The sequence below is a fragment of the Balearica regulorum genome, chromosome 2 (genome assembly GCF_011004875.1).
Source record: "Balearica regulorum gibbericeps isolate bBalReg1 chromosome 2, bBalReg1.pri, whole genome shotgun sequence".
NCBI classification, from domain to species: domain Eukaryota; kingdom Metazoa; phylum Chordata; class Aves; order Gruiformes; family Gruidae; genus Balearica; species Balearica regulorum.
In genome coordinates this window covers 133,381,214-133,398,163 of record NC_046185.1, presented here as the reverse complement: position 1 = coordinate 133,398,163, position 16,950 = coordinate 133,381,214, and the positions used below count along the sequence as shown (strand labels likewise).

At 44.9% G+C, this 16,950-nt stretch overlaps 1 protein-coding gene across 2 annotated transcripts in view; it reads right to left on the bottom strand.

Moving 5' to 3' along the window:
• Nucleotides 1-16,950, bottom strand: part of RAPGEF5 (Rap guanine nucleotide exchange factor 5) — a 161,076-nt gene that overhangs the window by 52,199 nt on the left and 91,927 nt on the right. Inside the window, exons 10-11 of one of the 2 annotated variants that reach the window (XM_075746028.1) lie at nt 13,234-13,337; nt 12,797-12,885 (exon numbers count right to left, since the gene is read on the bottom strand). The exons of the other annotated variant lie outside the window; for it this stretch is intronic. Coding sequence (XP_075602143.1) covers nt 12,797-12,885; nt 13,234-13,337 — 193 coding nt within the window. The remainder of the gene's footprint in view (nt 1-12,796; nt 12,886-13,233; nt 13,338-16,950) is intronic. 2 annotated transcript variants of the gene reach the window in all.

The window sequence follows — 16,950 nt, the reverse complement described above, 5'->3', positions numbered from 1 at the left end:
GCCGTTATTGGTGGTTTGCATGCTTTGGAGCATGCAAAACATCGCTCACTGCTGCTTTAAGACTTTGAATGAACCCCCCTTGACAACAGGGATCTGACAAACACTGTTTGTTTGTGGTTGTTTTTCACTGTTATTTGTTTGCTTGCCGCTTCCAGCTTGTGGCTGTGCATCCCCCATGATGTACTAACAGTAACAACAAACAAAACCCCACGGACAAGGCTCCTGTCAGGGTGGGGAATGAAACCCAACAAGGGTTTCATTATTGTATTGATGCTGGGGCTCTGAAATCACAACTGGGACAAAACAAAACCAGTATCTGGCTTTCTGTTTTGAGCTACAGTGGTTCCTAGACAGAGGCCAATCAGCCCTAAATCCTTAGAAATGGGGGTGGGAGAGGATTAAAGAAAGGTTGCTTGGGGAATCTGTAGAGCCTTCTGGGCAGGAGGAGGAGGAGGGGGGAATAATGGCAGGAGAGGGGATGTGGGGTGCAGAAAAAAAGGAAAGAAATTGAAAAGCAGTAGAAGGTGAGGTATAAAGACCTGTAGCAGTCCCAGGTCAGACAGCATGATTTTTCCATGATTACATCCCTGATTCTGGCAATTTATATTTATATCTCCATCAAAACTCAAGCTCAAGCAAAGGAATAAAATCACAATTCGTCCCAAATGTTGTCACAAGAAAATCCAAGTTTTTTACTATTAGCTTCCATCAAAATTAGATCCATCAACGCTGCCACTTTATTTACATTGATCTATTTTCCCCATCCTCCCACCTCCCAAATTTTGCCCTCAGTGTCCTTGAAAACAAGCAGTCACATTTTTACTTCAGAGAGAGTTTGGTTTCAGAAGGATCTCACCAGCATTTCTGAACTGAGACAAGGTCATCTCATGATCTCAGCCTGGCTCAGGAGACGGCAATGCGAGCTGCTGCCACAGCTACAACTCACATCGGTATTTTTCACCTTGTCTAAAAGATAGGACAAGCAATTTACTTTATTGCAGTAACTGATGCTATTCCAAAAAAGCTCTTTCTGTCAGAACCAGCTATACTCCATGAGGGTAACTGACATCTCATGAGAAACCTTTGGCTGTCAAAGTCATGTAATTCTATTCCTATTTCAGGAAAGGAATCAAAATTCACTCAAAAAAAAAAAAGTATTCTTAAGATTGTCTCCAATGCCAACCACACGGGCTCTCCTAAAAGGTGCTATATACCCCAACTGGTACCAAACTGGGTCAAGCCTTTCCTTCTAAAAAAAAGTAACAGCAATTTAAGCCTGCATTATGAGCTTATCAATTGCAGTTAATGCACAAAGCTTCTGAATTTATGCCAAGCATATTCTGCTCCATTATCTCCTTTTTAGACAGGCACCTCCGCTCTCACAAAAGTATTCCTACTACAACCATCTATTCCTACATCCAACAGCCGATCTTCTGACTTGCCCACTAAAATCAAAACCCAGCAAGATAACATAAATCACAGTGGAATTCCCCACCAAGCTCACCCAGCACACAGTACGTCTGGCCCTCAGTAGCTGCTGCCACAGCTGCTCTTTCCCCTCTTTTTTCCTTGGACATGAAAGAAGGTAGCAGCCAGTGTTAGGGCAAGGCAGAGCCGAGCTCTGCTGCACTTGATAACGCAGAGTGTGTTGGCATCAGTTTGCCAACGCCACAGACAGGCTCTCTCAAGCATTTATTCAACTATACAGCAAGGAGAAGTATTCGGTGCTGTAATACAGCTCAGGGTTGGCAGCTATTAAGAGAGGTCTTAAGAGCCCGCAGAAAGCCTCATCGGGAGGCTTCGCATTGGGAAACAGGCAGAAATCTATTCCAATTAATGGTTCACAAATAGGTCTTGGGTTGTGGCTTTTTGATCTTACTTTCCCCAGGTGTCCTCTCAGCACAGGGATTTACAGAAAATGGTAAGATGGGAAAGAATACAATTGCATCAGCAATATGACAAAGCATCACCTAACGGTAGTAGCAGGCAGTATGATAGGAAACTTAGTAAAGTAACGATAACTGTAGTTTGGCTATAGTCAAAAACAGCCCCGCTCCTGCTCACAAAAAGACCGAGGCTGCTACTTCCATAACACTGTGAAACCGTTTGAACTCAGGGCATGTTAAGAAGGATTGCGGGGGAAGGAGGAATTAACAGCATGAGAGTAAATTTAGTTCACAAGGGGAAAAAAGCAGCTTTGAAGAACAGATTTCTTTCAGATTCTTAATACATAACCTCAAAGCACAGGTCTTCAGTGAATCCATCCTTCCACCCTGTGGGCGGGGAATGAACACGCTCTTTATATTCCTCAGAAAATGTTAACCTCACAAAAAAATCATTGTATCATAGCAACTTTGAGCACTGGAAACACTGGAATTCAAACCCCAAAGACAGTGCGTGAACTGTATTCTTGGACTCAAGATACAGCAAGTATGTCAAGATACAGTTTTATGTTTTCACCATTATTACATTAAAATTCCCCCATCCCATGAAAGTGTCTTTCAAAAAAACATTTTTGAGAGCACCATCTCCAAGTTTTATAACATTACAGACTCTTGGGAAGGAGTGCTCTGCTCTATTCTGAGAACAAGCTTTTGACTTAACAAGCCATCTCACTAAGTGCTAATAGCAACACGGGGGTCATTAATGGACAAACACCCCTACTTATGTTGGCAAGTGGTGAATCACTGTCTCATGGAAGAGGAACACAGACAGTACTGAAGACAGTGTCCAGTTTTTCAATCATCTGGAGGTCGGGGTTGATAGTAAAAAGCCTTAAGAAGGAAGGAAAGGAGAACAACGCTAAGTGGTGAGGGTGAGTAAATACCCAGGAAAGATGGGAGACCTGTGGCGAAGGGCCCCGTGGTTGGGGCTCCTGAAGGACTGCATGGTCTGTGGCTCCCGCTGAAGGAACAGGACTAAGTGGATGCTTCACAAGAAGCAGCAACACTGATATTTCAGTTTTGCATTTCCAGTTCCTACTCTCACAGCTAACTGACCTGCCAACCCACACACCATCTGCTGCTATTCCTCTTATGCTAACTCTCTTACAAATCAGGTCTCTCTTCTCCTCTACTAGAAACAGCAGCTTTGAGATAACTGTATATGTTTTATATGTCAGCTTCAATGAGCCATGTTCTGGGACAACATGAAGATATGGCTGTACGTGAGGGCTGAGAGGATCTGGAAAGTTGTGTCACCTTCACAGCAGAAACTGTCCTCTCCCTTCACACATTCCACATTTGGTGGTTTGATGCCACCACTGCTGCAGGGGAATTGATCTCCAGTAGACAGAAGTCAGTAAGAGCTACCATAGTTTAGATTCATTTCAGAACTTGGCTATGACTTTTTGCTAAGCCGATGCTGACTTCTTTTGCCTTTGACGTTCTTACGGCTCACTAGAACCAGTATGACATCAGCTGCAACAGAAGGGATCTGGCCTGCTTCATCTCCAGACCTGCAGCTGTGGAACCGACCCAACCTCCAGTGTGGCATTTAAGCCAGACAGGGAATCAACCCAAATGGTTGGCATACTTCTACAAGGACATCTCCCTTGTCGAGACACCTCTTTGGCATGAGCACTGTGCAGTGGCTCAGTTTCCCTTTTTGCCTTTATGGCCCCTGGTCCCAGCCTTCTGACCTGGGAACACTAGTTATTTGTGCTATATTTGATGCTGCCCAGCCACACTCGGGTCATTAGAAAAAGACTCAGCCTAAGGCAGAAACTAAGAGGCCACCTCTACTACTATTTTTGTCACTAAAATACAAGCATGTTTATAAAATAAAACCTTGGAAGTATTTTTTATCCCTTCCATATTCTCTTCTTGGCTCCACACCACCAGACAATCAGCAATTATCAAAAGCACTGTTCTGAAAAAAAGATCTACAGAAACATTTCTCAAATATACAAACATGTCTCTCTATAACCTCAGCTACTACTAAATCTGTTAATTTAGATATATATGACCATATATCTTTTCATATATTTTAAATACTTACTCCATTGGTTTGATAATTTGTATCGCCTAGACCTTCAATGTCGTTAGGGTAAAAGTAATTTTACAAATAACTGATTAAAACTCTTTAGGATCACATTGGCTTTCCAGAAACCTTATCGAATTCCCAGTGACAAAACAACTTGTCTCTCAGGTACCTCATCAAAATGTTTGTATCACCCAAGTCTATTTTGCAGTACAATAAATTAACACCTTCTGCCTTTTACGACTTTAAAGAAAAAAATAATAAAAGCCTTTTTCACTGTCAAAAGAAAATTATTGATCTTCATCCCTAAAAAAAGTTCTGCTGCTAGACCTGCACTTCCCAATTCCTTTCAGCTTAAACCACTAAGATCATCAAACCCCCTCATGTTGTCTACAATGCACATCTTCATAATAAATGGCTTCACACTAAGCTTTCATGATGGCTCCTTATCGCTTTCTCACATAGCAAAAGGTGACAACTAGCTATAATGAAGCACAAAATTACAAAGAAAAGACTGAGGAACTAAGAATACTATGATATAATAGACTGATCATATACAGTGAATAGCTTTTTCTTCTGCAAATTTCACTCAAACACAAAATACATTCAACACTTAGGGCCCTACCATCATCTCAAGCTATTCTTGTACCAGATACAAAAAAAATTTATTTAGGTGCCTGAGGTACTGAAAGGTGCCTAGGTACACTGAAACCATGTGTTGGCCTGATGGCTACCTGGTTCCTTTCCCTCCTTGAAGGGGTCTACTATGCTAGGCATGCTTACACCATGAAAATGATTTTTGGTGATGAACTGAAAAATACCATCAGTCTCTACAGAGAGAGCCCTGATCATGAAGACAGAGTGCTGATCACAAGGATGTTCATCATTCCCCGTGCTGTCTCTAGTTTCTCAGTCATTGGACATAATGGTGAAACAATCCAAGAGCAACATCCCAGCACCCTGCCTTGCCAGAAGTTTGCCCTAAACAAGCTTTAGTGCCCAAGCGCAAAAACAACAACAAAAAAAAAAAAACCCAAACCCCAACCAACCCATTTTCAGGCTCTGCGTCCTAATTTCCCACAAATAACTGTCTGAGTTCCTGCCAGGAGACAGCATCTTAGACATACTCCCCTCGCTGGCATTTCCTATTAGCCTAGGCACCACAGCGTGTGACACGCTGTCTGTAGTGAATCCCAGACATGGCACTCCTTCTGCAAGCTGGTTCAGCTCACTAATGTGACAGATAATAATCCCACCAAAGGAAAAAAAAAAGTTTCCTATGAAGATACTTAGATCTACTTGGCACAAGGTGAAACCAAGTATATCAGAGGAGAAGGGGATGACATGGCAATGAACAGGAGGACAGCTGGAAGATGTCAGATCTTCCCATTTGAGCGGAAGCCAGCATCACTGTCGGCAGCCTTGGTCCCAACCTCATGCTATCCCCAGGGCTCCTGCCTCTCTCCTCCCAGCTCCAGGTCCCACCACACTGTTTGCAAATCCATTCAGGAGAAGCTGTAATGTACTGGGTCGGATCAAAGATCCCCATAAAACAGAACCAGGTCTTTGACAGGGGCCAACAGAGGATGCCCAGGGGAAGAAAAGAAACTCAAGAAACAGACAAATACAGAGTTATCTTTCTCTGACATACTCTCCTAGCTTCCAGCAACTGACAATGTAGTCTTTCCAAACTGGAAGCTGTATCGATGTCACTGCAGTGATGATTTTGCCAGGATTTTGCCTAATACGCTTTCAAACCCTTTCAAACTTTGGCTTCCACAAAATCCTCACAACAATGAGTTTCCACAGTTAAGCTGTGCATCATTAAAAACAAAAACAAAAAACTTCTCTTTATTCATTATAAAGCTAATAATCTCACCGTTACAAAACACTTCTCGCATTATGCGAAACAATGAATAATCTTTCCATACCCACCCTCCCCACACAATTCATAGTCTTGCAGACCACACCATGTCCCTCCTTTAGAGAAATTGCTTTTCTATGCTGACCAGACCTAGACTATTTGTTCTTAGATGTATTTAATCTAAACTTCTAATCACCCTTGCTGCCCTTTTCAAGCTTTTTTAGTTCATTTACAACCCTTCTGAGCTGGGGGAGAAGAAGGAACCATATTATACAAACCATATTACACAGTTATATAATGTTACGAGTATGGTTCTTGCTTGTCTCCTTTCCTAATTGTCCCAAATACTGTTCGCCTTTTTCAGCAATGCTGATCAAAAATTTCTAAGAACTATCCACACTATCTCCAAAGACCTATTTTCTACATGGTATTAGCCAATTCAGCACCTCCACTGAATATGTATAATAAGGATTTCCTTTTCTCCATATTAGAAAATGCATTACTTTGCATTTTTCAAACTTGGATCTAATCTGCAATTTTATCACACAGTCACACAGATTTTTATTCCTTTCATCTTTCTTCAGCCACAGGGCTGGTATGAGGGGGCCCATTCCCAACTCATTTTCCCAGTCCCACATTCCCCTGTTCTTACTTCTTTCATGAGGCTATTTTTGAGTTGGATCAGCTTCCTGCCCTAACTCACCTTACAGAGACACCTAAGCAAAGTTTGTCAGTATGACAACGAGACAACACGATAGCTCAAACAGGCAGTCAGAGGTGGGGATAATAGGGCGTACAAGAACGTAACCTTGCATGGCCACCACAGGTGAAACCATGGCTTCATTTATCATAAGACCCTCAATCATTTAGTCTTACCAGCACATTCTGTTACCTCAGTTTCCACCCCACACGCAGCAGCACCCTGTTTTCAATGGCAACTTCTCTCCATTTTAAACACTGACAATATACTCTTACCTTTCATTTTCTCTCTTTTAAGTCACCATCAGTCCTGAAAAGCATCTTCTCCCTTATCTAAAGGATCTTTGAATTCCTTTAAGGATTTTTGGCAAGGGACTTTATCAAAAGCATTCTGGAAATATGAATGTAAGATATAGGCAGACCAGACCATATATACCCTCACACTTCTTCAAATCTTTAACAGCTCTACAGGATACACAAGATCTTATTTCTCTCTAGAAAAAAAGAAAGAAAAAAAAATTTCCCTTCCCTCAGTATGCTATTTCTGCATGCATTTCTTTCTTCTACTTTTACTGTAACACCACCCAATTTCCCAGCACAAAGTCATTACTTTATGCTGCAATTTTGCATCTAATCAAACTCCTGCAAGCAAGTCCAGCGGCTAGAGGTACCAGTCCTTCTCTCCTGCTGTCCTCATCGCACATCTCCTGCTCCCTGCCTCCCTCTCCCTGCATCAGGGGCAAACTTTGTGCCACTGACAGGTGATCCATCTTAAAACTAATAATTAAGTATTTCCTCGGTTAGTATCACCCGGGTCCAGCTCCCTACTCGAGTCCACTACAGAATCACACAACAGGCTGTAGAGGCACAGAGGGACCAGTGCCACGGCAGGAATGAGTGGTTGAGGAAGGTTGAGCTGCTTCTTTTGACTACAGCACCAGTTTATGCTGGAATAATGTATTGGTAAAATGACAACCTTATTGCTTAGATCTTCCCCAAATAGAACCATTTCTTTTAATTGGCATCACATTTTCCACCTTCTTCTGCCACTGGAGTTGATTTATATGATAGATTACACACCACTGTTAGGAGTTCAGCAATTTCATATCTGAAATCCTTTAGAAGTCTTTAGGGAGTAACATCGGATCCCTGTGATTTGTTGCTATTCATTTTATTGATTTATTCTAAACCTACTTCTACTGACACTCCAATTTGAGACAGCTTAGACTCATGCTACGTGAAGCAATGGTCCTGTCTGAGAACCTCCCCAGGTTCTCTCACACTGACTACTGAGATAAATTATTATTTTAGCTCTTCTGCTGTTCTTAGGCAGATGTTGCTCCATGCACTCTGCTAAACTCTTACTCCTTTCCTATGGGCATGGCAACAATATTCGTGTAGCCCACTCAGTTCACCAAGTTTTCCTAAGACTCTGTAGAAAAGTTTACAAAATCCCTCAAAATGATGACAGACAACATCTCATTATAAAGGACTGCTAAAAGGAAGAGCTAGCAGGCATTTATTCTCTCCATCCTAAAAGCTGGAAGATAAGATCGCAAAGTGTCGGACAAACATTTATTCTCCCTGACATCAGTCCACATGCATCAGCATGATTGTGTGGCAGTTAGAGTACATTTTTAAACACCTTTTACTCATCAGTAATACAGCACAGTGAGCAAGAGTCCTAACAGCTAAGAAATAAACAAATAAAAAATATCACAAAGCAATTAAACATTTTTTTCTTGGATTATTAAACAAAAGACAACACCTAGAAAAGGCAGAGCTGTATCCCTTTTTTGCAACATCATTTAGCATCTGACTACGATCAGTTCATGCAACACAGTACCATTCTCCTAAAAGGTCACACACAGTTCCTCAGAGGGTGCCACTACCCAACATCAAAGCAGTGCCACTGGTGCAAGTGTAGAAACAGAATGGATTAAACAAAAGTAACCCTTACTGCACAGCACTTCTAGGACAAACAGATGTGGTCTGAGGGCCCCATCTAGATGCTACGTCATGATCCCAAAGCTAAAACTGCTTCTGCATGACAGGGGAGAGTTCCCACTAATCCAAGGATCATCCACAGTCCCAGGTAAGGGACACAGCATGACAAAAGTCATTGCTCCTTTCTTTTTCTATTCCTAAGACATCCAGACCATATCTACACCTCTTTGCATCAATTTTAGCCACATCATGAGGATTCATCCTCTTTTTCTGTCCCATTAACCCTTCTGCAGACATTCAGCATCAGCCGTCCTACTTCCGTGATAGCCTAACAAAAGTATCACGCATCCCCCTCACCACAGACTCTTTCCCCCAGTTCATTAAAAAGATACATCAGTTAAGACCAACACCATCACAAAAAATCCTCCAGTCATACCATTCCTCATTTACATTCTTTCTCCAGGTCTTCGTTTCCCACTGCTTCTTGCCCTCAAAGATCTTCACAAATCAATCTCTTCTCTCCCTAATCATTCCCTAAAATGAATCCCACAGTAAGGAGGCAAAAGACAGGTAGTGTCATCAGATTTGATGAGGGAGATTATGTTCTGCTTTGGCAATGCTCTGCTTAAACTGCCTAAGAGGTGGCCCAGTGGCATGAAGGAAACAGTCTGAGGGATTCAGGCAGGGCTGGAGGAGTAGCAGTGGATGTGATGATCACTGTCATTCCAGAGGCTGCAAAACATTGAATGCAATCACTGCGAGGCAAGATGGTATGTTTGAATGGAGACCAGTCAGAGGATACTCCAAAGACTACATCAGGATAATATCCAGAGAAGGAAATGCTGCTAATGCCCAAGAAATAAAAGCTTTTGTGGAAGAGGACAACAATTTTGAAAGAAATGTTGTAGACAACAGGAAGGGATTAGAGATCCTGTGATGGTAAGATTTGGCCTCTTGGGAGAGGACTTGTTCAAATGCCCATCCTTGATGAGGATTAGCCCAGGAGGTATGCCTAGTATTTTCTGCCTGGATATTGACATATTCGAAGTGTCCACTCCGTTCAATTCTTAAAACTTCAAACTGCCTTCTGACATAAGCACCCAGTAGACATTCCCCAGTGATTCCAACAACCTTAAAGATAATCCAGAAAAGTTGTTCATTACAGAAATTTAAAATTTCCAGCCATCTCATGGTAGGAAACAATAAGTACCAACACGGGGGTTGGTATATTACAAGTAATAGTCAGGAAGGCTGGCAAGACTTTGTTACTGGCAAGCTCCGATTTAAGATGATGTCACAAGAACTCACATATACTCTCTGACTTTGTCATCACAAAAAACCCTTTATTAAGTAGCTAAGCTTAAAGAGTCTTGCAGACCTCAGGCTTTCAAGACATCTTTGCTCATCTGAGTAAGACTAGTCTAGCTGTGCATGTTGCAATGTCCCCTTTAGTGTCCTCAGTTGCTATAACAGTGTTCGGCCACATCACAGACACTGGGATTCTTGCTCAGGTCAGGTAAGAGACGGTGTCCTCATCCATTTTTTATAGCAGAGGATGCCACAGCAGAGTGCTCAAGGTACTTTGCTACAGGTTTAGCAGCAGCTGAAGGGATCCTTGAGGCCTGGGCTGGACCCCAGTTAAATCTATTCCAGACCAGTCCCAAAGCTTCCCTTTATTCCCCCAGCTGCATGCGGTACCTGCTGACTTGGGCTAGAAAATGGAGGATGGCTGGGAGCAATACATGGAGCATCATTCAGCCATGTCAGTGTTTATGAAAAGCAGTGCTCCGTGACCACGCCAGCCCCAGGATATAGTGGGGGTTTTTTTAATGTCCATAGAGGGTTGCAGTTATGATTTGTTATACAAAGGGTGGGAACGAAAACATGCAGAGCATCCCCTCATGGGAAGCAGTGAAAAGGGTCAAACAGGACAACAGCCCCCTGCGCACCAGCATATGTAAAAAACAGCTCTTTCTCATGTTCTTTACAGACACAAATAAGCAAACCAAGTTGGGGGCTGCAGGGAAAGCAGGAGGCCAAGGAAGTCATCCTGGAACTGGCAAACTGACAACCGGAGCAGCAGCTGGGTACAACAATATTGTCCTTTTATGTTCCGCAAAGCTATGCCTGCTAAAACACAAGCCTGCGGGACTCTGCAACTCAACCGTCCTCTGAGATGGGCCAGAATGGAACTACAGAAAGTACAAAGAGCAGCAAATCCAAGCACACAAAAAGCAGAAGAATGCATTCAGGTGCACACACAAAGGCGTACACATGTTCAGTTGATAACCTACACCTCCTCACGCCAAATGCCACTCAGTCTGCAAAACATACTGATAAAAACACTACAGGAGCATCCGCCACATTGGGAAACATAACTCCCAAAATCTTTTATTCTGATGAAGTTCTATCTTACCAGATTACTAAAATCAGAAGAAAACAGTATACGATGAACTGCCCTTGAGGAAGTGGAGGGCTGCTGGGCAAGGTTTAGCACACTTTGTGATGGCAAAAAAATGAAGCCACAGCTACTTTGTTCTGTCCCTGGGATCCAGTTAACCCTGGCTACGGGGCAGAGCTAATTGTTTCTTTCTAAAAGGAGTTAGGGTAAGGCAGAAGAGGTGAGGGGAAGCCAATCAACCTTTAAATACATTACCATCTGCTAACAACCGGGCAAGTATCGGTTTAGCATTTGTTTTGAGGGCAGTTTACCAGCGCCTCTCTATAATAAGAACAGGCTTATGAACAGCCTCCCGGTGATGAAGGGAGAGAGCAAAGAGGAAAGAAAGAAAAGGTAGTACACGTGAGGATGTATGCAGCATCTAATGTAATGCTTTATGTAAGGAGTGCTTTGTATTTACAAACACTAAAACAAAACGCAGAACACTAGTGAAAATCTCATTGTTTTCCAGCAAGATTGTGAGCTTTTAAAAAAAGATGAAGCAGACTATAAAGATAGGCAGCTTATGTCCCTCAATCTGCATATGATAAACATTAATGGGGAAACTTATTCTGGATCCAACGTTTGATCTTAAAGGGCCAGCGAAGGACCCTCACTGGCTAAGAGCTGGCTCAAGTAAATTACACCCAGAACTAGTTTGAGGGCATCTATGGAAGGAAAACGATCACAGAATCTCTCTGCACTAAATATTAATGTCTAGGCAGACAAAAGCAGCACTAGGAATACCGTAATAATATCACCACCAGACACTCTATATGTTTCTTCAGGGCATTCACACATCAGCACTAAGAATATGCTTATTGTCCCACATTAAACTAATGACTTGTTCTGAGAATCCAATCCTGACATTCCTCTGGGAATCGCAGATGTTATTTATATTTTCAGTCACTTAAAAGGATTAAAGTGTGTTTATTCTCAGTAATCTCATTTGTAGAGAGAGATATATACAGGCAGCAGGAGTATGCCTTTTAACCCTGTTGGGAATGATGAAATGCACAGCTCCATTTACAGCCAGCTGCCTTCCTCAGCTCTCCAGTATTCGGGACCTCCAAAAGTCTCACCAGCCTGGCCGCTTTCATTAAAACTATCTATGAATCGCAGGTTGCAGGCACTTCTGATAAACTACCCCAGGAGCTCTTGGTGACAGCAAGCTGTGCATAGAGCCAAGAGATCCAGCTGAAAATTAAACTGCATGTCAAGTAGCCCGATCAATAGAATAATTGCTCTAGGCTGGAAAAAATTACAATCTCTGGTTGAAGACACCCAAGTACGGCATCAGGCTATACACTGTGTCCTGGGTTATGAGGAAATCTATAAGCCAAGCTTATGAAACAGAAGATGTGCCGAAGTACTCGTGTGGCAAAACGAGTAGTTAGCCAGGAGGCCGAAGTGCACAGGAAGTATTGTGATGAATATCATAATAGCTGCAGGCTACGAGGAATGGCAGTCCCTGCCTGAAGAGACACAGGTGCTGCACAACGCACGCCGTAGCCTGCGCTACCCAGGCAGCCTCGAAAGCCGAAAATAAAAAAGGTTTAAGTTGCCGCTAAGCATGCGGCTCCCGAGCGGCTTCGTTAATCGGCGGCATTCCTGCCCCGAGGCCGGGCGCCCCGCCGTGCCACCGCCCGGCTGCCGCACGCTCGCGGTTTGCTCCCCACATCGCCCCCGGCTGAACGTCAGGCTGGCAGCCGGCTTTCGGCCGGGGGTGCCCGGAGCGACCCCCGCCCCGCCCCGCTCTGCCGGCATAGGCACCGGGACCGGGACCTCTTCCCCCGTTCCCGCCCAGGGCCGGGGACAGGCGCTTCCCCGGCTGCCGCCACCTCCCCGCCGGGCTCGCTTCTTACCCGTCTCTTTGTCCTGGGCGGCTTCCAGGTGCAGGTCGCTGAGGAGATGCTCCAAAATCTTCTCCGGCGTCCCCGACACCACCACGTATCTGTCGGAAAGCAGAGAGTCCCCGGAGTCATCCTCGGTGGAGGACTGCGAGCGGCTGCTCCACTCGTCCTCCTCGTCCTCTTCGTCGATGTACTTGAAGTAAGGCACGTCGAAGGTGGGCAGCGGTCGCTCCCCGCCGCGGCCCGCCAGCGCCTCGGGCACCCGCACCCTACCGCTCCCCATGGCGCCCCGCTCCCACCGCGCCGCCCCCCCTAGGCGGCCCCCCCGGGGGCCATCGCCCTGCCGGGGGCTGCCGCCGCCGCCCCGCCCGCTCGCTCGCCGCTGCCGCCGCCGCGGATCCCGGCCCGGCCGGCCCAGCCCCGCGCTCCCGGAGCCGCGGAAGCCTTACCTCCCGCGCCGCTCGGGGGCCGGGCTGCGTGACCACACCTTCCGCAGCACCAGCGCTGCGCCGGCCTCCTCCCGCGCCCGCTCGCCGCCGCCTCCATCGTCCGCCTTCCGTGCGCAGGGTGGGGGAAAGCGACAGAGAGAGAACGCGGTCAGTGCCCGCCGCCGACCGGGGATGTTGCCCCGCCGCCGGCTCTGCCCGGGCAGGTCTCGCTGCCGGAGGTCTAAACCGAGAAGGGGGCTCCTTGCGCTGCGGGGCAGAGGGGAGGGACGGGCTCCCCTTTGTGCCTGGCATCGTGTGTTGGATTTGAGTTAGCAAGAGCGGGGGGCATGCGGGTTTCCGTGTCCCCGAGGTGTGATGGCTTGTTTAATTTCTAGCCGGTCAAATAAAGCAGGGGACAGGTAACAATAGTCAGAAAGCGGCAAGCGCTCCCGGGCACTCCAGTAATACACCAGCAGAATACACCTTCTGTAAAGCTGCTCTCCTGTACTTCAACAAAGGCAATAAAACCGGTGGGACAGACGTGCAATGTATGCCTCTGAGCAGCTCTTAAAATACTCTGTGTACAAATCTCCCTCCTTTTCAACAACTTTTGGGAAACAAACACCCCACAAAAAGTTAAGCCCAGTGACCACCCCTTGCGTGAATCTCAGATAAGCTGCGATTTGGACACTGACCCTCTTGGTTCCCTGAAATGGAAGGGAGCTGAATCATCCATTTCTGCACAGGCAGCCCGCATCCCCAGAGCAGCTAAAGCCAGCTGACTGAGCAGTGCAGGAGATGAGGGTTTGCTGCTGACTGAGCAGGGCGCATTGAAATATGGTGACCGCCGAAGAGCTGCTCGCGTGGCCCCCTGCAAGATCCTCCTGGTGGATTCCGTCACAGGAGGGTGAGTGACACAAAAGAGGCAGCAGTTTCAATGCAACTACATCCAGTAGTTGCTGTTCCTCTAATTCTGACCTGGTTTCGTTATATCATTCAGGATGTCAAAGACACATATGAAGGCAATACACATACTACTCAAAGGAGAAAAAACAGCATTTGTGCATCAAGTGCACAGTATCCAGCAGTGACAAAGCCTTCAAGTGGGCTAAAAATTGCTGAGGAACAGATCTTGGCAAAAGAAGGGAGAGAAACCACTCTATGATCCCCCTTTCTATTATTTTATTTCTTATTCCAAGACCCAGTCAGGGAGTCTGATTGCTGCTTCTGGTTGTCACTGTGGTGCAGGCATGTCCAAAGATGCAGCCCCTGCCCTGAAGAAGTTTTCTTTATCAGTAACCAACGTGTAGAATTGATCTATGAAATTTCTGCAAGGTCAGACATACAGGTACTGAGCCAATTAATGTCAGATATTCATTGTAACACTCCCAGGGGACATTACTGAGCAGCCACGTTAGAGGAATACTGATGCATAATTGTAATCTTCCATTTCTCCGGCCGTGTTTTGTTGTTGCCTACATATTTGAAAAGCTGCAATGAAAGAAGCAGCAAAAGAGAAAGAGAGGAAGAACAAGAAACAGGTGCAGCATTAAAGCAATTCAGTAAGAGGCAGGTTTATCCAAACAAATACATCCCTCCATTTCTCTCTCTTTTCTCTGGCATCCTCTGAGAGCGCCCCGATCCTCATTTCCCTCTGCTGACATTCCAAACTGCAGTACATATGGGGCATATATGCGATGTATGGTGCTGTGTTTGTACAAACCATCTATTTCCGCATACATGGAAATGGATTTTAAGCATACCCATATACGTTACATACATGAGCAGCTGGCAGCAAGTCAACAAGGAGCACGGGAGGGCAAAAGCTCTCTCATACTGAAAGGACATTAACACTGGTCTGTTCTGGAAGACAGTGTTCCTGCTTCAGCATCTCACCAAGCAGAAACATGTTCAAAAAACCTTTTGGGTAATTGTACACATATTAACTGCATGAAGTGCCCCAACAGTGAGATTTTCATAAGACTCTTCCTCTTGTCCTTGCCTGTTTTATCAATTTCAAGGAAGAGAAAAATCAATCTATTTTATCAGAAAGACAAAAATTGTGCAAAATCAAGGCCAATCAGGTCCAATTTGGATTTTTCATTACCTATTATAATTATTTCCAAAAAAAAAGGAGAGGGATAGAGAATTTATTTTGCTATCTTCTATTAAAATAATTTCACTTTAAGGGAAGAATTATTATTTCATTAAAATCCCACTTATGCGTGACATATTTTTGTGTTCAGTCAGGCCCTTTTATCATAACACAAGGAACAAAAATTAACCTGAACAAAGCAAAACACAAAGACAAGTCCTATTTATTTTCCTAATTTTTACAAATTCTGATTTCACTACGCATATTACTCTAAAATGACATCAAGGCACACTTCATTTATCAGAATCTTGAATGGTCCGTGAATTAATTATTTCTCGCTGAAAGAAAACCGGGCTGCCCTCAGCATGCTCCATCTAAATCCAGTGGCAGATGAGGAGGAGGGTGTGAGGGGCCCCCAAGTGACAGCAGCATGTACCAAAGAGCAAGGCAGCACCCTAGCCGAGTCCCTAAAACTCAGCAGACCGACTCCAGAGACTTTCTCATTACAGCACCAATCAACAACGAAGCCTCCCAGCACTTTTTCAGACCCTTACGCAGCCCTTGCTTAAGCAACCTGCACCAAGCACGCAGGAGCACAGCAGCTCGACATTACCATCTCTCTGATTTTATGGTTGGGCAGATGAACTGGGCAGAGAGGCTACCACAGGGTCCTGCTCCAGATCAACAGCGGAATCACAGCTCAAACTCCGGTGACACTACACAGGCACCTCGGCTTTGAGCCCCCACGCTGCCTATTGGACATTTACTTCACTCCGGTGCTGAGGTGGGAAATGACTCCCTGCAGCCTGCATCAGAATATGTTTGGACTTGGGCTTTGGAGAGGTGGTCCAGGAGGGGTAGAGCACCAGAGATGCTGCAGAGGTGAATCTCTGTCTCACTTCGCATGTGGCCTTGAACAACTCACTTGTACAGACCCTCTCTGTCTCAGTTGTCCCTTCAAAAGCACCATTCACATTCTGCTTGGATGTTATGATCAATCCCTGGTGCCTACACCCCATCACTAGGAAATTTAGCTGGTGTCCGAGAAGCATTGTGTGTGTCAACCATTATATTTAATGTTTATCACAGCTTTTAATTAATCATCTCTTGATAGCTAAACACAGCACTATCAACCTCTACACTACTTCCCAGCAAGAGTTTCAAGTAAGCAGTAAGGCCCTCCGGACTCAGTGGATCTTCTGAGCAATATTCCAGTCAATTTTCCACTCCTCTCATCCATCTTCCTAATCCTGAGATAAGCCATTTATCTGCCGGGTAATATATTTTAACAGCAGACAAGTGCTACCTTTATTTTCAGCATGAAAGGAGCCCTGGGGTGGTATAAATATTTATATGCTTATAGGAATGAAACAGCTGGAAGTCCTTGCTTAGCGGGCCCTAACTTGTGCAGGTTACGCTTTGCATGAGTAGGAATATGACGCTCTGAATTACCACTGGGGCAGAAGAAAGCAGAGGTACGTACGGTAGTGTTGAAAACAGCCACGGCATGCCAGCGCCCTTATGGAAGACATTAGGTTTCTGGGTTATTTGCAATTGGCAGGGAAGAATGTGATCTCTGGCCAAAGCAACCGATAACTTTGGTATCAGACAGGGATATTTCCGTGTCCCTCGAATTCCTGAGT